Source organism: Hippocampus zosterae, chromosome 1 (genome assembly GCF_025434085.1).
Source record: "Hippocampus zosterae strain Florida chromosome 1, ASM2543408v3, whole genome shotgun sequence".
Taxonomy (NCBI): Eukaryota; Metazoa; Chordata; class Actinopteri; order Syngnathiformes; family Syngnathidae; genus Hippocampus; species Hippocampus zosterae.
In genome coordinates, this window is record NC_067451.1 from 15,248,291 (window position 1) to 15,271,244 (window position 22,954).

Consider the following 22,954-nt stretch of genomic DNA (forward strand, 5'->3'; position numbering starts at 1 on the left):
ATGTTGTATTCCGTTGGATTTGTACCCGAAGTCCTCTTTGTGCGCTCGTTTTTTTTAATGTGTCTCCAAGCTGACGGAGAATCTCGCTGGTAGGGCACATGAAAGTCTCCTCCTTCTTTGCTCCATTCTCTTCCGTTTCCCCTCCCTTGCCTCCATCCACCCATTCGTCCATCTCTACTCTCCACTCAAGTATCCCGATTTTCGCATCGCCTCCTCCGGCATAATGACCAACGATTCCCCCGAGGACGAGAGCCGAGGAAGGAGGGCGACTCGGCCTAGCCGAGCAGACGACAATGTCACCATTCTGACATCATCCATGGATGTTTACAGAAGCCGGAGCCGAGCCAGTAGCAGCAACGACGCTGGCGCCAGCTTCACGTCCTCCGCGGACCTGAGCACCTCCTCTCTGGAACTGAGCATTCAGACGCGGATCTTCAAGATAATCGTTATCGGGGACTCCAACGTGGGCAAGACGTGTCTCACCTTCCGCTTCACTGGCGGTAGCTTTCCGGACAACACCGAGGCCACCATCGGCGTGGACTTCAGGGAGAAAGCGGTGGAAATTGAAGGAGAAACGATCAAGGTAACATTGAAGCTTGTGTGGATGGAAATTGGAGGTGTTTACTTGTTCCCTCCCCCTCATCCACATCCTCCACCTCTAATGGAGCAGGCCCATAAAATGCCACAGCTACTCTTATCACTCACCGATTTCAGAGATTATTGATGATTTTTTGTTTACCTTTTTTTCTTCATTATTTAAGTCAGCAGTGACTGTTCGTTCATGTCCGAATTGGTATTACGACTTCATACTAATCGTTTGGCATTGGTTAATAGCTGCCCCTGTGGTTAAATTAAGAAAGGCACCATCATTGAGGGATCTTCATCTTCAATTTTGTTGCTCCTGAAAACATTTTTAAGCAATGTAATGTAGAAAAACCTCTTCCTCTTGTTTGTCATGCTAGTTTATTGGAGTGTTGGACAAAGCAAGCTGATGATCACTCACTTTACCTCCCATTTCTCATGTTCAGTGACGGAGCTAGACTTGTCACCTTGGGGTGACAAAGGCTTTCTTAAGGGGTCTGCAAATAATGACGACAAATGTGTTTCTTCAACCAGACATTTCAGTCAGTCTCAAAATGTGTTAATATGTTTAATAACATGCTAAGCACACGAAAGAAGGGATTTGTGAACATAACATGAACGAAAAACAAAAACTTGGAAACACTTGATCAGCCTTCATCACCCATCTTTTTATTGAATACACGTTGAGTTGTTCAGTCAGCCATCTCATTTCCTTCACATTGTGTCACTGCTTTTGCTGTGTGGCAAATTGGTGTTCTGGTATCAGAGGTGCAAAATATTTGTAATTTTTTTTTGGGGGGGTGCATCTAGCTAACGGTTGCAACATTAATTAGTAAACTTGTTAAAGAAATGATACTTCATGCCAATTAATTTGAAAGAAGTGAATGACATAAATTTGTCATTTATGTTATTTTACAATGGTAAGTACTTAACTGTATGAAAGTATGATTAAGCGTGCAGATGTTTGTCAATGTGAGCCCTGTGACTGGCTGGCACCCAGGTCAATGTGTAGCCTGCCTACTGCCCAAAGTCAGCTGGGAAAGGCGCCAGCTCACCCGCGACCCTTGTGAGGATAAAGCGAAATCAAACCTTCTGGTAATCAATCAATCAAATCAATATACTTCTGGTATATTGAGTGCTTTGAAACATTTATTGTAACATTCAAAAACGCCTGCTCTGTTCAGAGAAAGAAGTAAAGATCACTTCCTCTTAGGGCCTCGGTTTAAACTGACATATGTGAGTGACAAGTATTTGTGTTGGCAAATGTGTTTGGTTTTTTTTTTTTTAATTTAACCAGGAAAGGTCCCATTGAGTAAAATAACTCTTCTCACAGGGAGTCTTGGCTTGTATATGAAAAGTGCTATATAAATAAAGCTGCCTTGCCTGTGAGTGAGGAGTGACAAGCGCAGGTCAGGTCCACTCTAAATTTTGCCTGAAGTCAACTGAGATAGGCTGTGTGACCCTGGACTCTGGACAGTGTTCGCATTACTGCAAAAGGATGGATGTATACGCTAAGCAAAATGTTTATCTTGGCATCGGCGATACCTGACATGGGCATCAATCCTTTCTATGTATAGTGCACTTGAGTGATTAAATCTAAGATGCAGAATCAATTACACGTCAGCCAAGGTAGACACAATTGGTATCCTCAGTCTTGCTGATTATTTAAATATTTAAAAATTGTGACTTTAATGGGACGCTAAAACAAGCGTTGGACTATGGTGAGAGCCTTCATAGGATTTGTATCGAAGATTCAGATTACTGTGTGCAATAAATTAGTGGATACTCAAGCTATATTGTAGCCATTAACTTCCAAATTAATGTTTTAGGTCTTCACAACAGATATGTCAATAGATGTAGGATGGAGAAGAGACAGGGGAGTGGATTTTCACTCCGTGCCATCCCACTCTCACAGAAAATCCCGTCTTTAACTATGGTCTTGGACCATAGTTTTAAAAAAAATCTAGCCCATTCTGGTCCCAGTGAAAACAGCTCCCACTCCCATCCTGTGACTGTGCAGAATGACTCACACTGCTGAACCGCTCACATTTTGGAAGTCTGCTACATTAATGTCTGGGCATCTGTCTAAGGTATTGTATTTTTCCGACTGGATAATTCTGCACGTGTCTGATGAAAATGACATCACAGTGCCAAAGGGCCAGTGTTAAGGCTTTCGCTTGCGAATGCCACACGATCAGATCCAGAAAACTGGTTGGCTGTGATTGGTTGTTATCCGAGCCCTGTGATGTCTTTTTCAGTCGACAGCAAGTGGCAAAATGGCAGCCGCATGAGATGGAGAAAAACAAGTGGATTTTGCTGTTTACTTCATCGCCCACAAATGCCATATTAATCAGATGGCTGTGTTTAGACGAGTGAGGACGCATACAACATATTCCAATTTTGTTAAGTTACTTTAATTTGATGTGAACATAATATTGGATCCTTATGTTTTTATACTTATGAAACATCCTTTATACTCTACAACAAACACAGAGGGTGGCTGATCAGACACATTGCAGTTCCCTTTGACCATGCATTCTAGCTTTCATGGTTAACAATTAAAAAATGTGTTAATTGTTTTTTTTTGGTCCCTTGAACTGGCTTTCCTGTTGATTCGGTTCATCATAAAATATATACATTCAGAAGTTTTACACAGTCAGCTACAGTATATGCTGTGACGTTATTTGTCAGAATCCTTTGTCACTATGGCAACCAAAGTTGTCGGTTCATGTAATTCATGTCGGTTTTGGATAATTTGGATTCTGGCTGTTAAGTCGTGTTTTCTAGAGCGCATGTGCGTGAGGTTTTGGAGAGACCACAAAATAATGTTTTGCAGGGCTGTTCGTGAAATATCTGCATGTTGAGTCGATGCAAATAACGGCTGTTTTTCTCAAAATCCTCTCTGGTTATTGAATTAATACTGAGAAACACACACTTGTCGTTTACTATTTTCATCTGAAACAAGACTCATCTCATCTTCAGGTGCAGGTATGGGACACAGCTGGCCAGGAGCGATTTCGTAAATCCATGGTGGAACACTACTACCGTAATGTCCACGCAGTAGTCTTTGTTTATGATGTCACCAAAATGGCTTCCTTCCGCAATCTGCAAACATGGATAGAGGTGAGTTAAACAACTTGTGTAATTTGTTCACAGCCATTTATCCGCTTCCTTCAAGCTTCTAGTGTTATCTCCAAAGCTACTACTAAACTCTGGAGGGTTGTTTAGATGTTTGCTTTTTCATTGCTGACCTGCCAATAATTAAGATTATTAATCTGAGTTTGGACATTGATGACAATTTTTTAAAAAGTTTGTTTGTTTTTTTCGAATTTGCTTGGATATTTTCATTTTACTGAATCATGTGTTTGCTTTTATTGCAGGAATGCAACGGTCATCGAGTTTCAGCATCAGTACCTCGAGTACTAGTGGGGAACAAGTGTGACTTAGTGGACCAAGTACAGGTCAGTAGACTGAAGCAGTCCCGACAACCGAGAGCAGAAGATGAAAATGGGAAGAATCATTGTCTGCAGACTGCAAACAAGTTTCGACATTTAGGGGCTACAGTATTCAATGATTCTTCCCATTTTCATCTGCAGTCTACAGACAAACAACATACAACTCTCAGACCTCGATGGGAACTATGCATTAATCTGTTCAATATGACAGAGATGTTTCCATTAGAAACAACATCTAAAAACATAATAATTGACTGCTTAGCAATACCTTCTTCCAAATTCATCCATCTTTACAAAATAATTAAATCAATAAAAAGAAACATGCATCTTAGGTGAGGGTGTCCCCACCTCTCACCCAAAGTCACCATGAATATGTTGCAGCTCACCCGTGACCCTAACGAGGTCAAGCAATAAGGGAGTAAGGACAATGAGCTAATGAATCATAATAATCACTTCTCCAGGTGCCGTCCAACATGGCGCTGAAGTACGCAGACTCCCACAACATGCTGCTGTTCGAAACATCTGCAAAGGACCCGCGAGAGAGTCAGAATGTGGACTCGATCTTCATGTCACTGGCCTGCCGACTGAAAGCCCAAAAATCCCTTCTCTACAGGGACGTGGAACGGGAGGACGGGAGAGTGCGACTCACACAGGAGACTGAGACAAAGAGTAATTGTCTTTGTTGAGGAATAAACGCAATCGGTCGGAGTAATCGAAGAGAATATGCTGCATCAGAATAACGGTGTATGGCATGGAGGTGGAGTAGAGTGAGGATGGGGGTGTAAAACAAGAGTCTTAATGTATTTTTACCAGTTCAGGAGCAAGATGATGCTTCTGACTGACAATGAAAGCAACATGTCCTACGGAACAGGAAGAGAGGCCCTGGACTTCAGCACAAGGACAGAAGAAAAATGTGCTCATGATGTATCGAAGGAAAGATCAACATTGAGGTTACACAGTGATTATGAGTTCTGAAATGAGTCTGCGTTCTTTCACTTTTGATGAACCGTATAAGGTATTTGATAAGGTGGCCCTCCACTCGACAAAGGTGCCTCGATGTGAAGCCAATAGTGGAGTTAAAAGAAAAAGTATTTGTCGGAGGAAAGAATTGGGGATGGGCAGGTGGGGAGAATGTGCTTATGTCTGCTGACAAAAGCGCACTGTACTGGAGAAAGAAGAAAACAAGTTTGAGGCTCTAACATATAGAACAATACAATACCACATAGAATATACAGTCCATTTATAAAGTATTGTCGTGCAAATAATTTCATCAAGCATCATTATTTGTTTGTGAACTCATTCAAATATAGAATATTATTAATTAAAAGCATTTTTACAAATAAAGGCCTCCCCCCAAATCACAGCCTTATCATTAATAGACTTTCATCTGCGAAGTTGAGAAATTAAACCCCTGGCTACTATACGACTGAGTAGGGTGCATTCTTTTTCCCCCGTGACGTGGCTTGGGCGGCCCGGTAGTCCAGTGGTTAGCACGTCGGCTTCACAGTGCAGAGGTTCCGGGTTCGATTCCAGCTCCGGCCTCCCTGTGTGGAGTTTGCATGTTCTCCCCGGGCCTGCGTGGGTTTTCTCCGGGTGCTCCGGTTTCCTCCCACATTCCAAAAACATGCGTGGCAGGCTGATTGAACACTCTAAATTGTCCCTAGGTGCGAGTGTGAGTGCGAATGGTTGTTTGTCTCTGTGTGCCCTGTGATTGGCTGGCAACCGATTCAGGGTGTCCCCCGCCTACTGCCCGGAGACAGCTGGGATAGGCTCCAGCACCCCCCGCGACCCTAGTGAGGATCAAGCGGCTCGGAAGATGGATGGATGGATGGATGGACGTGGCTTGACCTGCAGAGCGCACGTGGCCGTGCAGCTGGTCAGGCGGCCACGTCGCGGTCACCCCCTCCTTCCCCTCCCCCCGCCCTTCCCATTCATCCTCCCCCTTATAGATGTTATGTCTTGTGACTTGTTGTAACTGTCATATGCTTATTCATGTGCTAGGGTCTTTTTTTTTTATCCTGGACTTAAATTATCCTCGGAAGAGGATAGTTCGAGCATGTTTTTTTTGTCCCTCCCCAGCGTTTTTCCTTTCTGAATTCTGATTGTAATTTCCCCATTGCGAGACAAATAAAGGATATCTTATTCTTACTGTATTATAACTTTGTGCATACAAGACGAGTCAACATGACTTAATGAAAGGCTGTTTAAAGACCCAGCACAGTGTGCTTTATAACTATCAGTGTTCTTCACATGTTGTTTCCGATATTATTTTGATCAGAACAAACTGAATTTCCCAGGCTCATCATATTACCTTTGCTTTAAGAATTGCATCTCCGAGTTTGATGAACCAGTCAGCCAACAGGAGTACAGAAACTACAGATCGGAACAGGGTTTGGATCATTGTGATCTTTCAAAAAAAATGACTTGGGTCAAATCACTGTGAATAAATGAATAGAGTAATCCCTCATTTATCGCGGTTAATGGGGACCAAAACCACCCATGATAAACGAAAATTCGCGAAGTAGCGTCCAATTAACACAAACAGGTAATTTTTTTTTAAGTCCGCAAACGGTCCGCGAGAAGCTGCAAAACAAGAGCGAGTCACATAAAGCAACAGATACAGTACTGTACTCCCTGTATATGTAAAAAAAAGATATATATAATTATTATTTTCAATATGTTTGAAAAAATCTGCCATGCAATGAACCCGCGATAAATGAACCGCGAAGTAGGGAGGGATCACTGTACAGGGGAAATGTCACACATCTCAGACACGGTAAAGGTGGAACACACCAGGAAAAACAAAACAAAAAAACCTAAACATTTATCGAATTGTTGCTTCTTAACCAGAGGGTAAATGCGTTCTCCTGTTTGACATGCTTGTATATATACAGTCTAATTAATACCCTTCTCATGCTTTCCCCGGTGCAGTGGCTTTCCCATGTTGCCTTCATACAAATGCAAGGACACCAAAGTGCAATGTGACTTTTGGTCAGTCACAGTCATTCTTACATTTTTATCCCTTTCTCTCAAGTTCACGTACTCTACATTTGTATCATTGCCGCCATTTACCTCGAAGACAGTTGGAAAAATCTAGACCAGGTTACAAAAGTGATGATCACTATTTACAGTCCACAGACATTTACCGTACGTAATATGCTTGACATTGAGAGAGCGTCCACAGTAATTAATGGGTCAAGGGACACAGTGCTGTGGTTCATATGGAGATCATTCAGATCAATGAGCATTTGAGTAAATTCTCCAAGATGATTGATCGTCTAAAATTTAGACGGTCAGAAGTCAGTTTATCATTTAGACTCGAAATGATAAACTGAGTAAACCGCCTAACTTCTGCCATGCTGGCTCTTCTTCATACTACGTGTCGCTTCATGTTTGTTGTTTTTCATTTTTTAATGTGCTCATACATCATGTACAGTAGTTGCGCGTTGTAAGACGACTCTGACTTTAGGCTCCAAGCAATGTAGAGCGTAATGAGCTGCCCCCCCCAAAAAAAAATTTAAAAAAATATATATATATACATATATATTCAAAAAGATGGGTGAATGACTAGTGCTTGTGAATAATTCTCATTCATCCAGATCATTGTACTCTCATGGCACTTTATTGAGAGCATAGCATGTTGGTGTGGAAACCCAAGTACAGTATTTATCCTCGGAGGCACTGTGGATGCACATCCGAGCCAAGAATGCCAAAAGTGGCAGTGGCCTGGCCTTCGGTGTGAATGAGAAACATTAATGAGGGTGATTCCACCCAAAACATTGGCTGGCAGAACAGAGCAGCAGTTTGCAAACTTTTTTCAATTATGTGCCCCCTGTGAAATAATCCCCCCCCCCCCCCCCCCCCCCGCCAGGAAATCATAACAGAGTGCTGTGCCACCAGTTTCTGATTAATTAAACTTTGGAACTCCATTTGTAGTGGTGTGTGTTGAACTATTAATAACTAACTATAAATAAAAATACATAACTACAAAAATACATAATTAAGTTAACTGTCAATAAAGCTTTATATATATGTGTGTGCGTACATATATACAAGGCAGTTTCTTTTTGACAGCAAATCTGTATTATGATCTCTCTCTCTCTCTCTCTCTCTCTCTCTCTCTCTCTCTCTCTCTCTCTCTCTCTCTCTCTCTCTCTCTCTCTCTCTCTCTCTCTCTCTCTCTCTCTCTCTCTCTCTCTATATATATATATATATATATATATATATATATATATATATATATATATCTACATATATATAAATAAAAGGGCGGCCTGTGCTCCAGTGGTTAGCACGTCGACTTCACAGCGCAGAGGTACTGGGTTCAATTCCAGCCTCCTTGTGTGGAGTTTGCATGTTCTCCCCGGGCCTGCATGGGTTTTCTCCGGGTGCTCCGGTTTCCTCCCACATGCCAAAAACATGCATGCATGTGTATAAAATACATTGTGCATCAGACATGGCACCATGCTGCTGCACAGGCTGGATTAAATGACAGAACATGATATTGCACTTGTAACAAAAGTCTTAAGAGTTATGAGTCTGATTTTATTGTAAAAAATCATTTGTTTCGGGCTATGAATATATTGTTGCTGGAAATTTTGTCAGATAGATGAAGAAAACTATGGTAAAAGTACGAACTCTGCATCAAGAGCCATCCATCCAGTTCATTCAACATGGTAAAACGTATTTCTCTATCTACGTGCTCCAATATATGGAATCTTTTTCCATTAAACACCATCTCTGTGTATTTCACATTGATTTTTTTTCTTCTAAAATGTCAAGTCAAGTCAAAAGTATTTATAGAGCACTTTCAAACAGCCATCGCTGCATACAAAGTGCTGTACATGGAGAGCAATTTAACATGCACAATAAACAGTAAGACAAATCTGTAATAAAGCGGTAGAAAGCACCAAACAGTAAAACCAAGAACAAAAATAAGTCATGCTGAGTCGAAGGCCAAAGAATACAAGTGAGTTTTGAGGAGGGTTTTGAAGATGGGCAGCGAGGAGGCTTGCCCAATGTTCAGTGGGAGGTCATTCCAGAGAGAGGGACCAGCAACAGAAAAGGCTTGATCCCCTCTGAGCCTCAATTTAGTTCTTGGTACTTCTAACAAAGACTGGTCCACAGACCTGAGGCGCCGGGCAGGTGTGTCGGGGCGGATGAGCTCAGAGAGGTAAGGTGGCGCGAGATTATTCAGAGATTTGAAAACAAAGAGGAGGATCTTCAAAATAATTCTAAAATGTATGGGGAGCCAGTGAAGGGATGCCAGAGTAGGAGTTATCTGCTCCCTCTTACGAGTACCAGTCAAGAGGCGAGCAGCGGCATTCTGGACCAGCTGAAGGCGCTTAATGGAGGACTGGCTGACAAATGTATTGAATTTTCAGTAATGTGTCTGTTTTAGTGTTTAACCAAACATGGACCTTGCAATAAATTTACTGCATGAACCTCTTACATGCAGGGAAGCTAGCCAGTTTTTTCTATTTACAGTTTTGCTCCTATATATTTAATTTCACATTTCAAGGATGATATCAATACACACTGATTTTGTATCAGTTTTCACCAGTAGTTCCCTGCCATAACTTTAGGTTTGTTCTCACTCATTTTAGTACAGAGGTCATAGGTTCGATACCAGGCCACGGCCTTCTTGTGTGGGGTTTGCATGTTGTCCCAATGCCTGCGTGGGTTTTCTCCAGGGACCACTTTCCACAAATATTCATGGGAGGTTGATGAAACGTTGTGTGATTGTGTGTGCGAATGCTTTTTTGTCTATGTGTGCTCTTCGATTGGCTGGCAACCAGTTCAGGGTGTACTCCGCCTGCTGCCGGAAGTCAAGTGGGATAGGTTCCATCACGGCCGTGACCCTCGTGAGATTAAAGTGGTTCAGATCATGGATGGATGGCTATTGGTCTCATATTCAAGTCAGTGCCTGTATTGTATGTTACAGTTTATACTTTTTGCCTTCTATTTCTAATGTCTGCTTGTTCTCCTTTATATTTCCAAACGTATAGTTTGCGGCAGCCTGGCAGTGTCCAAAGTGTCCATGAATGGATGGTGCAGATGCAGGGTGTACGAGAGCTTCAGAGATGTGAGGGAAATCATTCTAGGTATTCGACAATTTTTTTGTAAAAAATTATCCAGTTGAACTATTAATAAGAAACTTAACAGCCAATCATAAAGAAAAAAGTGTGTGGAATGGCTGAAGGATTTTGTCAGTAAAAATCGGGGGATTTGCCTATCATCTGTGCTATATTGAAGTACAAACAGGAAGAGAAAGCAAAAACAAACAATTGAATCTGAGAAGGATTCCAAGAGCAATGATTCAACACACTAAATTGTCCCGAGGTGTGTGTGTGAGTGTGCATGGTTGTTCGTCTCTGTGTGCCCTGCGATTGGCTGGCAACCGGTTCAGGGTTTCCCCCGCCTACTGCCCGAAGACAGCTGGGATAGGCTCGAGCACCCCCCGCGACCCTAGTGAGGATTAAGCGGTTCGAAAAATGGATGGATGGATAAGAGTTACCTGCTAGAAATATTGATTACGTCTTGGAGAAAGGGGTCGCTATCCTCGGTGCTGACCCCCCATGATGGTGGTGGACGTCCGCAAAATCGAGGACATTTCGTTTCACAAAATATATCTGCCGAACGTGTCATACAATCCTACTAATAATAAAAGGTCTAGTATGAATGGTGTTACAAGTGAAAATTTAGGTGAGGGGCAAACAAATCTATGATAATCAAAATGTGGTCACGATGATTCAATTATTTTAATGATATAATTAATCTGATCATTGAATTGTCATTCATTTTCATTATCTAAATCTGGGTGGATCTGGTATTCTTATGAATAACCTAAGGACAGCAGCACCAGCCTTTCCTGAATGTGAGCAGCCTCTGAGCTCAGTCGAGGAAGAAACCGGAGACGTCACATACATAGATGCAAGCAGTAGTAGCTGCCTGACCACTAATCACACAACATTAACTACCTACTACGAGCAAAGCCCACCGCGGTCTTTATGCTTCGACTTTGATTTATCCGAAACCCAAATTTTAATACTCGCATTACAACAAATAGAGATTTATCGACCTTGAAGCACTAGGGATCGTGTTACGGTTCCAAATATTTATTTGCACCTTCGTCTTGCATCCTACTGGCAACCGATTTCAGCTAGCAAGAACAGTGCCTTGGCTAGCGTCAGGCTAGCCAGCTAGCTAGCTACTCGCATCGCTAACGGTGGTTAGCTAGCAGGCTAGCGAGCTGTTGTAACTTGCGTCATGGATGAATTACTAGTGGAAGTGAGGGGAACAAGTGGCGCATTTTATAAGGTAGGTTGTTTTTTGTTCTCTCTCTGTACACATCTACAAGCGACGCTTACACGTCAAGTATACAAGCCAAGTAAGCTTGGGAGCAATTCCCTAGCTAGACTAGCATTGATTGAGGTACCTGTTTCGGCCTCCGTGCACTTCTCCACCCTCCGCCGGCTGGGACGGAGAAGCAGAAAGGCTGAAAACAAAGCGAAGAGCGTGATGATTCGAGGTCTGTGCTGACAACACATGTGAGGTGGATCATACCTTGGCAGTACTGAAGCACCACCAGTCGAAACGGTGGCGTTGCTGAACTGAATTGAATGTATGGTGATATCGGTGAAGCAGTAGTCGTTGATCGACCGTTCATTGCTAACGTTCTAATATGAGTTATGTTGATTTGTCAAACGTCTTTTATTGATATCAATTAGAATTCATCAGGGTTCTACGGTGTTTGGTTTAAAGTAGTACTTGTTAATATGGTCACATCTGTTGAGTGGTAATATGACCATCCTGGTACGTTGCTAACGTAACGCGAGTGTTCGATCAATTAATTCCAAAGTACACAAGTTTAAATCTGGTCTCCTGAGAGGGGTTTTACATTTTGTCCGTTCAGTGGTCATTTATGATATACCTTATCGGTTACTTTTATTTAAAACAATTGTATTAAATCGTGGTTCATACGTCAGCCTCAGGGTCGAGTTTTTCATGTTTCAAATCAACTGTGGGGTGTTTGTACACTCGTCGACAAAATTATTATACTTTTTTTTAATGAATGAAAAAATATATTTATTGATTGATTGATTTCAATATTCATGTAACAGATGGTACTCTTAGTCTTTTCATGTGGAGCCTATTGAGGCAAGTGTTGCGATCAAACAAGTTTTGTAACTTTCAATTAGATTTCTGCACCTTTCAGCAGGTATTTTGGTCCATTCTTGATGAGCAAACTGCTCCACTTGTCTCAGGTTTGAAGGGTGCTTCTACGCAGATGTTCAAAAGGATTTAGATCAGGGCTCATAAAAGGCCACATTAGAATAGTCCCCGATAATGACAAAGCCTCCTCCATGTTTAACAGTAGGGACCATCATCTAAGATCTTCTTGATCTGCTTCATTTTTTCATCTGTTAACGTTGAGCTCATGTCCCTTGCCTAAAAAGTTTGTTTTGTCTAGTTTGTTTATAGGACATTTTCCTAAAAGCTGTGTAGCTTTGTCAACATGCAGTTTGGCAAATTGCATTCTCTCATTTTTATGATTTATTTTAAACAGGGGTGTCCTCTTTGGTAATCTCCCATGCAATCCGTTTTGGCTCAAATGACAACAGATGGTCTGATTTGACACTGTACCTTGACCGTGGGGTACACCTTTAAATTAATTCTGTGTGTGTGTTATTAATATTATGTTTTTGTGTTAGTGTACACTGGACCCTCAGCATACTATCAGTTTCATTTAAAAAAAGTATTTATACAATAAAATAAAAAGGCAGGTCACCTTTAACCGACGTTGGCGCATGACCTGCATCACCCGAAGTTGTTAGCAGTCTGAAATTGCAGCTTGCGGTCAGAGCTGTTGTGATTTATATATATTTATTTTCCTCATTCAAAGTTTTTTCATTTCCAATTCACTGATGGTACCAGCAAAGAATGGGAACATGAAGGTCCAGGAGAAGCATTTTAAAACAGAACATGTGAGCTATGATAGTGATGTTCCTACTGCACTTAACATGCTGCAAACATGTGTCCCATATCAGGTCTCCCTACTAAAGTAGGCAGTGATTTATTTTTCACAAAGTCACAAACTCCGATGTCCAATTACTTTTTTGGTTTCGTTCATATTATGGCTGTTGCTCATCATGGCATGCATGCCTGCATGTATGCGTGGACATGCGATTGTGAGAGTTTGTTTACTTGAAAACTAGATCTTGGATCAAAAAAAGTTTGGAACCCCTGGCATAGAGAAAACATCATTACAGTTGGAGTTCTTTTGAAGCACGTATAATGCTAATTAGCTGACACACCTTAGTTCAACTTATTGTGGTCAAATTATTTTCAATCTTTTCTCGGAGCACAATCATTTTTGTCAAATCCTATTTCATAAGTTTGTTTTTTTTTAAATATAATTTTGTAGATTGTAGATAGATAATTTGGTTACGTTTCATGATTTTAAAAAAATGTATATAATTAAGTCAAATACACATTATTTCAGTGGCTACTGTGGGTTTTTCTTTCAGAAGGGTACCAACATTTTTGTACACCTTGCGTACTTGACTTTGACCAATTAACGGCCTAGGTCAAGATAATAATTGTAGCTTATCTCTAATCATGGGGAATGTTTTGGATCTCCTTGCATCTGTTACTCAGTTTGTCAGACTTGTGCAACCCAGAAAGAAGCCACTTTGTCCGGTATTCTCTAGGGCATGACATGTCCTACTTTGAACATTTGATATGTCCAAATCCAGAGTGTTTCGAATTTGAGAGTGACCCCGACAGTCCAAACAGATTTTATCAGTTTGTGTGCACACAAAACCGTTAGACTTAAGTTTGCCACCAAAATGTTAACTTTTTGTTTCCCTTAATATCTTTTGCTCCTTTTAGGCATTTGTGAAGGATGTCCACGAAGGCTCCATTACAGTTGCATTTGAAAACAAGTGAGTCAAGTGACAGTATTGACAAACTACAGTACATTGTAAAACAGAACAATATATGGTATGTAGTTGGGATTAATGCAGCCGATGATCAAATAAATTTGTTCTTCCATACTAGTTGGCAGCCAGAGCGCCAGATCCCATTTCAGGATGTGCGATTTCCTCCTCCAGCAGGGTTCTGTAAAGAGATAAATGAGAGTGATGAGGTTGAGGTAGGATTCTTTGTGATTTAATGATTGCCAAATATCTAAATGAAATTTAAAAAAAATGGAGATAATGATTCAATTTTTCAGTTTAACCAATTGCACATGGTTATAGATTGATTTTGTTTATGAATTAATGTATGTTTTGTTTAGGTCTGAGATGGGTCTTGTTTACTGTGTGGGTTTTGGCAGGTGTATTCCAGGGCGAATGACAAGGAGCCATGTGGATGGTGGCTGGCTAAGGTTCGCATGGTCAAAGGAGAGGTAGGGCTCAGTCCAAACAATTTCACTTTTGTTTCTGTATTTCTGCTTAGCTTTCCATTTACAGTATGCCATTGGCACTGTCTCTTGGCAGGACTTGCATGTCTCTTTTTTTATTCGCGGTAGCGAGACCAGGAGAAGTACACTGAGCAATTCTGTGGATCTACAATATCCATTTAACCGGCATTTCACCTTTCAGTTAGGAAGTTTTTTTTTTTAATGAATTCTGAATCATCTGCATTATCTGTGCTATTTACAACTTCAAAAGAGAACGACCAGAGCATGGCTAAGTGGTTTGTGCTACATGATTTTTGGGGGTGGTTGTTTAGGTACACAAAGAAAAAAACCTTAACCTCGAGCTTTCTATTTTTACTGACCGGCACAGCAATAACTTCACATAAAAATAATAAATATTAGTAGTAGTGTGTCCTGCACTGAAATTGTTTAGTCATCCAGGATTTGTTGATTTTTTTTCTATTTATCACGTTTGATGAGGGTGCAACCTGTTTCTTGTGTGGTTTATGTTGCCGACTATAAACTACAGAACCAGTTGTCTCCATGGAAAATTTAGGGGCAATAAAGTTTATGATATGAAATAAACTATTTCTGTTGAGAATCTGAGATTTTGATGATTGGACAATTTTAAATTTAAAAAAGGGATTGAAATGGTTTATCAATTATCAAAGATAATTTTGGATTAATTTGACAATGAGTTGTCGCTTAATCAATAAGAAGTTAAAGTGCACTGCACAATTACCGGTAAATTATACAACTGCACGAGAATCAATATGTATCGTGGCATATTTTGACATGGAATGATTCCATTCAATGCACTTGCATCTTTAAAATCAAAAAATAATTTTCCAATTCAATCACTGTTCACTAAGTTTGAGGAGATTACTGACTAACGGCTGCAACATAAATTATTGGGCGGCTGAAGCTTGATTCAAATCAGACCTTTAAGATTACCTATAAAGCGCTGATCAATGTCCGAGCAATTGTCGAAGTTGGACTAATCAATTCCCATTTGCTGATCAATGGTCATGGAGCTGTGAAACCTGCAGAACACTGGAGATGAACCAAATCTGTTAGTTACTCATTTAAAAGAATAACAGTTTGAAAACATTTCATGATACATATCATTCATTCACTTGATACATACTGGATGATACACACTATGATACTTTATGATACCTGCAACGTGAGCATTCACGTTTATTGGTTCCTGTAAGCATTTTGCATTTATTAGCTTCATTCAAATGTAGTTCAAATATATCCCTTTGATGGCTGTTTAATACCCACAGTCCTTCTCTTCATTAGTCCTTGTTGATATATTTTTCGTTGTTTTGTGTGTGAAGTTTTACGTTATAGAGTATGCCGCCTGTGATGCGACATTAAACGAAATTGTGACGCTGGAGCGGTTACGGCCGATCAATCCCAACAAACCAGCCACCAAAACTACCTTCCTCAAGATCAGACTGGATGTTCCTGATGATCTACGGCAAATGTAAGACTGCTGTATACAACGCCTTGAAGAATTATTTGTGCCCTGACTAACATGCATTCTGCACATTTTGCACGCTTCAATGTTTCCGATTGGCTCACCAAGAAGAAAAAAAAGTATTAAAATGCACATTGTAAATGTGGATTTTATTCATTTTGGGGTGACAGACAGATTTCTTGAATCATTAAAATACTTAAAGTACCTGTCAATCCAAGTTGGTTTCAGAAGCATTGCGCCTTGTGCGATGGACCTTAGCACTGAAACAATGAAATGCGTGAAGCCAAATGCATGCAAATACTGATGTGCGTATGTTGTGGATACCTATGACCATGGCACGGTCATGAGATTGTTTTGCTTGCTATGTTTCAGCATGGTGTACCTTTACGAAAGGTGATTTTTGACCACTTCACAATGTCTATTTCATGAAAAAGTACATGAAAATTTAAATTGATGAAAGAGAGACAAGACCTACTGTACCGATTATCGACTCCGATTTCGAAATGCACTTCTGACTCCTTTTGCCCGGCCACATTTGAAAAAAAGAACATCATGCCAGTTATCGAACATGGTGATGGCAATGTCATAATCTAGGGCTGGACAACATGATTCATGGAATGAAACTGAGAAATGTAAAAATAAAGTCTACTGCATTCCAAAGATTCCTGCAGTTCAACGTGTAGCCGCCAGTTTGTGCCCTCAATTTGTTGGCTTATGCAGAAGGAGAACAACCAGAAAGTCACGAGCATGTGCACCTGAGGCTAAAAAAAAACCTTACTTTTTCACATAGGGCCATTTATTTAGAAGCTGCAACTTTAAGAAAGAAACTGAAATCAGGAAGTAGGCAAATGCTTTTTAAGGGCATTGTATATTGTACAATACTGCAGTTCATTGTTGCTTTGAGAACATATTTGAAATTGAATTCAGTCACTCACCCCATTGCACACATTGTTCACAAGGAGATTTAATTAGTCTTTAATTTGAAAATTACTTCCAGTGGAGAGGATTGATTAACAATGATTGTGCCCAAAACAATGTAATAAAGACGGCACACGTGCATTTTCAAAGAGTGTGAGTTTAATAATGACATGAATGTTGACTCCATGTTATCAGGTGCTCCAAGGAATCGGCACACAAAGATTTCAAAAAGGCTGTGGGAGCGTTCAGTGTCACCTACGACTCTGAGAAGAAGCAGCTGGTCATCCTGGTTCGTGATGCTTTTTTAAAATTTGTACATACAATGTATTTATATATATTTGTGTGAGAGCAGCCAGGATACACTCCAATGGTGGAAGCTTTGTATTTCACTTTATAAAACATTCAACTTATATCTGTATCTCCTCATATTCCAAGCTTTGATTTGTTCTAACAGTCAGTGAATGAGGTCACAGCGAAGCGGGCCAACATGATGAGCGATATGCACTTCAGGAGCCTCCGCACCAAACTCTCTCTCATGCTGAGAAATGAAGAGGCCAGCAGACAACTGGAGGTACAGATGCGTACACACACACTAAAACAGGGTCTGAAGCTTTCATGTTCGAATATTAATTGCTTCCTTCTTGTCCATCAAAACTACAAGTCCGACCTATTTCCTTAATATTGTGTTGCTTGCAGAGTTCCCGACAGCTGGCATCACGGTTCCATGAGCAATTTGCAGTACGTGATGATTTAATGGGGCTCGCCATCGGAACTCATGGGGCCAACATTCAGCAGGCCCGGAAAGTCCCTGGAGTCACAAATATAGACCTGGATGAAGAGACATGCACTTTCCATATTTATGGAGAGGTATGACAGTCTTAACTGTTCATGTTGACCTAGTGATAGATGGTTACATATACCCTTTTAATTAGCTATTACATTACATTTAATACATCTCAAGTCTTTTAATATGACACACAGCAACCGAACAATCACAGACAAGGTTTTACAATGGACCCTCAAGATCAGGGGTGCCCATCCTTTTTTGACCAAAGATCTGCTTTTCAAGTAGCCAACCTCCCGCAATTGACCTGTTACCGCATGTGCACCCATACACGTACAGTATGCTTGTGCGCACGCATACACACACGTGCACACGAGGATGAGCAACAGCCACCAAGGACCCTAACATGAACGAGACAGAAAGATAAACTAGATCCAATACTTGAGTTTGTGAAGAGGAAATCATTGTGTACCTGAGTGGAAGACCTGACACAGACAGGCAGGGATACATGTCTGTTGCATGTTAAGTGCAGAAACATCACTATCGTTCCTTGGGTTTGAAGGCCTCGACATAGCTGTTGTTTCAAAATAGTCACACAGTACATTAATACGCTTTAAAAAACACTTCCCAACAAATGTTTTTTTTCGTGTTTATCTAAGGACCAGGAAGCTGTCCGTATTGCGCGCAGTTTCCTGGAGTTCTCTGAAGATGTCATCAAAGTTCCCCGGAATTTAGTAGGTGAGAAATTCACTCCACCAGTAGGATAAGCTCTGTGGTGACTATGGCAGCGGGGTGGTGTCCCACCAGTTTTGTTTTTTTTTTTAAACAGTTTGGGAATTCAAAATGTGACTCACAGTGAATCATGGGCCAGCATCAAGTGCAGAACTGTATAGGTCTGCGACCTAGCAAGTCGTATGACATGATCAGGAATTATCTTGAGACTTCAAATAACTTAAGTCGGTGGCGTACCATTTTTTTTTATAGTGAGTGAACCTTCACTATTCGCATATTTTAGGGACCAAACTCTGGCACAAACAGCGAAAATCCAATAAAAAGGATTATAATTGCCTAGAGATGCCACAGGATGGTTGCAAATCTTTAGCTATGTCTTAAAAGCTTTCGGCTCACTTAAACACGCAGTGGACCCTGCATACTCACAATTCAGCACCGGCAGATTTGCATATGTGCAGGTGTTTCTATATGGCTGTCAATTATTTAATTAAAAAAAAAGAGGAGTTTTTTCAGCAAATAACAGAATAGGTTGCAAAAGAAATGGTAAATAAGTGAATTTGAAAATGCCAAATCGCAAATATTTGGGGGTTAACTGTTTAACTTGACCGTTGACTTTAAAAAAAAAAGGAAGAAAACTGTGAAAACGTTTAACTTAAAGATGTGTAGTCTGGTACAGTAGTCTCCACAATCATGGAAGACTGCTGACTTGACTGTTGTCCAGAAGACAGCCGTTGTCACCCTACACTAGTAAGGCAAGCCACAAAAAGTTTGTGCTTAAGAAGCTGACTGTTCTTAGACTTTTGCATCCACGCATTACAGTAATAGTAACTTGAGTGGAAGAAAAAAGTGTGGTTTTCAAAAACATGCTCAACCAACTGCAGGCTGAAAGTACTCTGCATAGATGTGTGAAGGAAAGTGGCACACTTCAAATGTTGTGCCATTCCTGGACCAGAAACAATATCAGAAGCATCTTTCTACTTATGCGAATGAGAAAAAGAACTGGACAATTGCTCAGCAGTCCAAAGCAAAATGTGGACAATTGAAATGGATTAAATTACCAAGAATGTTCTTATTTACTGAGATGTATGCAGTATGTCTATTGTGATTATGACTCACCGTTTTCTCTTTAGGCAAAGTGATTGGGAAGAGTGGCAAACTGATCCAAGAAGTGGTTGATAAGTCTGGTGTGGTGCGAGTCCGTATTGAACCAGAAAATGACAAAAAGCCTTCGGTGGCATTGTCATCAGTGGCGGGAGCAGCATCAGCATCAACAACGGATGATGTGAGTCAGAAAGAAACTTGATGTCCAATTAGTTCAATGTTTTAAGACAAGGTGATGAAGTTATCGTATACATTAAATTAAGGGCGTTGTGATTAGGAAAACTACAGGGTATATACTTGATATAACCCACAAATCATTTCAGACATACAACTTTTTGTTTTTTAAACGGCTTACCTTTGCATGTGCAAAAAAGGCCGAAGCATGCTGTTGCACATACGGATAACATCTAAAAATCAACTTTTGCTTACTACTGATGTAAAAACAAACAAAAGGCTTTATTTGTTCCTTTTTTTTCATGAATGTTCGCCGTGCAACTCCACAGGGGTTGCTTCAAGCGGAGAAGAGAAGGGGATCATCTGGCAGATGAAAAGAAATGTTTAGACATCACTAGTCAATCTGGTGACCGGCCGTTGTGATAACTTTGGCTACTGCTAAATGCTATATTTCTTGACGGTTCAACAGTTGCAAACAACTCAATGCACTCATCATGATCCAACCTTTTTTGCTCGGTCCCAGCAGCTCTTGGAAGCTCGCTGTTTCTTTTACCTCGCGCCGATCCTGTCCCACATTGGAAGTTGTAACATTGTTATATGCCGGCAAAAACACTGTTTAGATCTCTGTTTAAATCTATGGCAACTGCATCATTCGTCTAGTAGGATTACATTTCCCATGATTCTTAGACGCAAAGCAAGAAGTATTGCTAATTCTGGTGTGATGAAAACATAGACATCTGTTAGCGATTGGATGCGAATAAGAACGTGCACATAAAAGGAAGGAATTTGAATTAAATCCACCCCAAAATCCGACATTCATCCATACATACTGTAGGGCGCATTACATTACAAGGCACAATGTTGCATTTTAAGTGCGACTTATGACATATATGGTATATACAGTCACTTACCGTATTTTCACGACTATAAGGCGCCATTAAAAGTCTTAAATTTTCTCCAAAATGGACAGGACGCCTTATGGTGCGGAGCGTCCTTTATATGCGCTGAGTTCCAAAATCTGACTGACAGCCGACACGCTGTTTATATAGAGAAAAGGCGGAAGTGACTGTGGCCAGGCATGCGGGAGAGAAGTCGGCCAATCAGGGAAGGGTGGGCGTGTATATATACATATATGGAGAGGGGGAGAGAGAGAGAGAGGGAGAGAGAGAGAGGACAGGCAAGAGAGAGGACAGGCAAGCTAGTCCTCCAATGGTAAAGGGTGGGCGTGTAAGTGGACGCCTCAAGCCAGTACCAACACTTGTATAGAGTGTGGCAATGTGCATTGTTGCAAAACAACTCCGGTTTTGGTTTCTAAGAACCCCTGAAAATAAATTCGACAAAAAGACACGCCTACGAAGCTCAGTTCAAACTTAAAGCCACCGGTTATGCTTTTGGCATGCGTGCCCATCTCACAGCAGCGGTGAAAAAAAAGTCAAGCAAATGAACTCTGAGCTTGCCGTTATTCCCGGAGGCTTGACTAAAGAACTCCAACCGCTGGACATTGGCATCAACCGGGCGTTCAAAGTAAAGTTGCAAACGGCATGGGAACAATGGATGATCGGTGGCAAACACAACTTTACAAAGAGTGAGAGGCAGCGCTTGGCGAGTTACGCCACAATACGCAACAACGAGAGGGAACGCGGCGTTTTTGATGGATTACGGTACTTGCACAATTGTTCAATTCTTTCTACACACACACGCGCTGCCACCATGTTTCGCTCTGTTCTTTACTTTCAAACGTGGGAAAGCTTCACACGAGAGAAATGTTGACTTTGCTGTTGCTACTCCTTCTTTCCGCTCGGCAATGCGTAGCAACTCACACTAGCATGTGATGCATTCAATGACAACTGAGATGTGCAGTCCTCTGCTTCTGATACAGAGGATGAGAACTTTGATGGATTTCTGGGTGATGATTGATCGAAAAACGTGAGAACATTGTACGATGGCTAAATAAAATACACCCGAACTCAGTTCTGCTTTCGTTGCCTTTTTAAAAATGTGTTTTTATCTTATCTGTATGTCTTGGCATGCTACCGTATGCTTCAAGCTAACGTGTTAGAGTGCGCGCATGCATGCCGTATGTTTAAGCTGGCGTATGTTTTACCACTGTAAAACTGCGGCTATTCGTACGATGCGTCCTGTGTATGTGTAAAATACAGAAATGTCACGCATTAATGAGACTGCGGCCATTAGTACGATGCGTCGAATAGTCGTGAAAATACGGTACTAATGCTGTGTATCAGGCGGAAATGAATCAGCACACCCGCATTGCTTTCTTCCACGGAATGAGGATCTAGGCATCGCTTCTCATTCCTATTGATATTTTGAGCATTTATAAATTTGACTTCAAGCATTATCACCACTTTCAATTGGGTAATACTGCGGAAAAACTAACAACCTAATTGAGGACAGACACATACTGGGCAAATGCACCTGTCTTCTCCCTCCGTCATCAGTGGACTCATACCAGTTTGCACCTAAATGTGAGTGTTCCAAAATCAGCCAAAAAACCATCAGAAAACCTGCCTAAAATTACTAGTGACTCTGTTTTCATTGTTATTATTATTATTTTTTCTGCAAACATAATTATTGAGTCCAGAACTATAAACTGCCAATGTTCCAGCCATTAGAGATGACCTTTTTCCACCGTAGCCCACATTAATGCAAAGAGTCCTCATGTTATGTCCACTTTTGTCAAAAGATTAAATATTTCTACTTTGCCAATCTTTGTCATAGGGAATGGTGCCCTTTGTATTTGTTGGGACTAAGGAAAGCATCTCGAATGCAACGGTACTGCTGGACTATCACCTCAACTACCTTAAGGTACACAAGAAAAAAGTGTTTGCGTGATACCATACACCAATCTTATGAGATGACACCCTGGCAATGATCATGTTGTTCTGGAAATATAACGACATGTTAATCAATGTTGCATCTTAATAGTATTTCTCTTCATAAATACAGGAGGTGGACCAACTTCGTCTGGAGCGTCTTCAGATTGATGAGCAGCTGAGACAGATAGGAGGCGGTGGCGGTGTTGGAGGGACGGGCCCACGAAATCTGAAAGACAAAAGCTATGTGTTTGATAATGGCACAGGCCTTGGCAGAGGTACAGGAGGAGGGAAACCCTATGGAGGAGGAGTACGAGGTGGTCGAGGGCGACGAGGAGGTGGTGCTGCTTTTGCCTCAGGTGCTGTTGCGTTGCCACTTGAGTCTTGTACCTTTACATGGTTCACTGTTATTGTACTTGATTAGAAACTTTTCGAGTATCATCACAGGAAAGCAAATTAATGTGGGCT

At 41.0% G+C, this 22,954-nt stretch overlaps 2 protein-coding genes and 1 long non-coding RNA gene across 3 annotated transcripts in view; 2 read left to right on the forward strand and 1 right to left on the reverse strand.

The window, feature by feature from the left end:
* Positions 1 to 5,491, forward strand: rab33a (RAB33A, member RAS oncogene family). Its single transcript, XM_052071646.1, is given in 5 exon segments — positions 1 to 47; positions 49 to 583; positions 3,565 to 3,705; positions 3,963 to 4,043; positions 4,499 to 5,491. Coding segments are annotated over 5 exon segments (1,029 nt in total). The 3' UTR covers positions 4,724 to 5,491.
* Positions 265 to 11,814, reverse strand: LOC127604599 (uncharacterized). The gene is made up of 4 exons (XR_007963370.1): positions 11,604 to 11,814; positions 11,476 to 11,535; positions 484 to 3,687; positions 265 to 412 (listed from the first exon to the last, which is right to left on the reverse strand). It is a non-coding gene; the product is annotated as an uncharacterized LOC127604599 (long non-coding RNA).
* The window catches only part of fmr1 (fragile X messenger ribonucleoprotein 1), a 19,274-nt gene continuing 7,264 nt past the window's right edge, over positions 10,945 to 22,954 (forward strand). The window contains exons 1-12 of the mRNA XM_052071543.1: positions 10,945 to 11,357; positions 13,932 to 13,984; positions 14,100 to 14,193; positions 14,377 to 14,448; positions 15,804 to 15,952; positions 17,060 to 17,153; positions 17,319 to 17,435; positions 17,561 to 17,731; positions 18,308 to 18,386; positions 19,511 to 19,662; positions 22,392 to 22,478; positions 22,620 to 22,845. Coding sequence (XP_051927503.1) covers positions 11,307 to 11,357; positions 13,932 to 13,984; positions 14,100 to 14,193; positions 14,377 to 14,448; positions 15,804 to 15,952; positions 17,060 to 17,153; positions 17,319 to 17,435; positions 17,561 to 17,731; positions 18,308 to 18,386; positions 19,511 to 19,662; positions 22,392 to 22,478; positions 22,620 to 22,845 — 1,345 coding nt within the window. The 5' untranslated portion in view covers positions 10,945 to 11,306. The remainder of the gene's footprint in view (positions 11,358 to 13,931; positions 13,985 to 14,099; positions 14,194 to 14,376; positions 14,449 to 15,803; positions 15,953 to 17,059; positions 17,154 to 17,318; positions 17,436 to 17,560; positions 17,732 to 18,307; positions 18,387 to 19,510; positions 19,663 to 22,391; positions 22,479 to 22,619; positions 22,846 to 22,954) is intronic.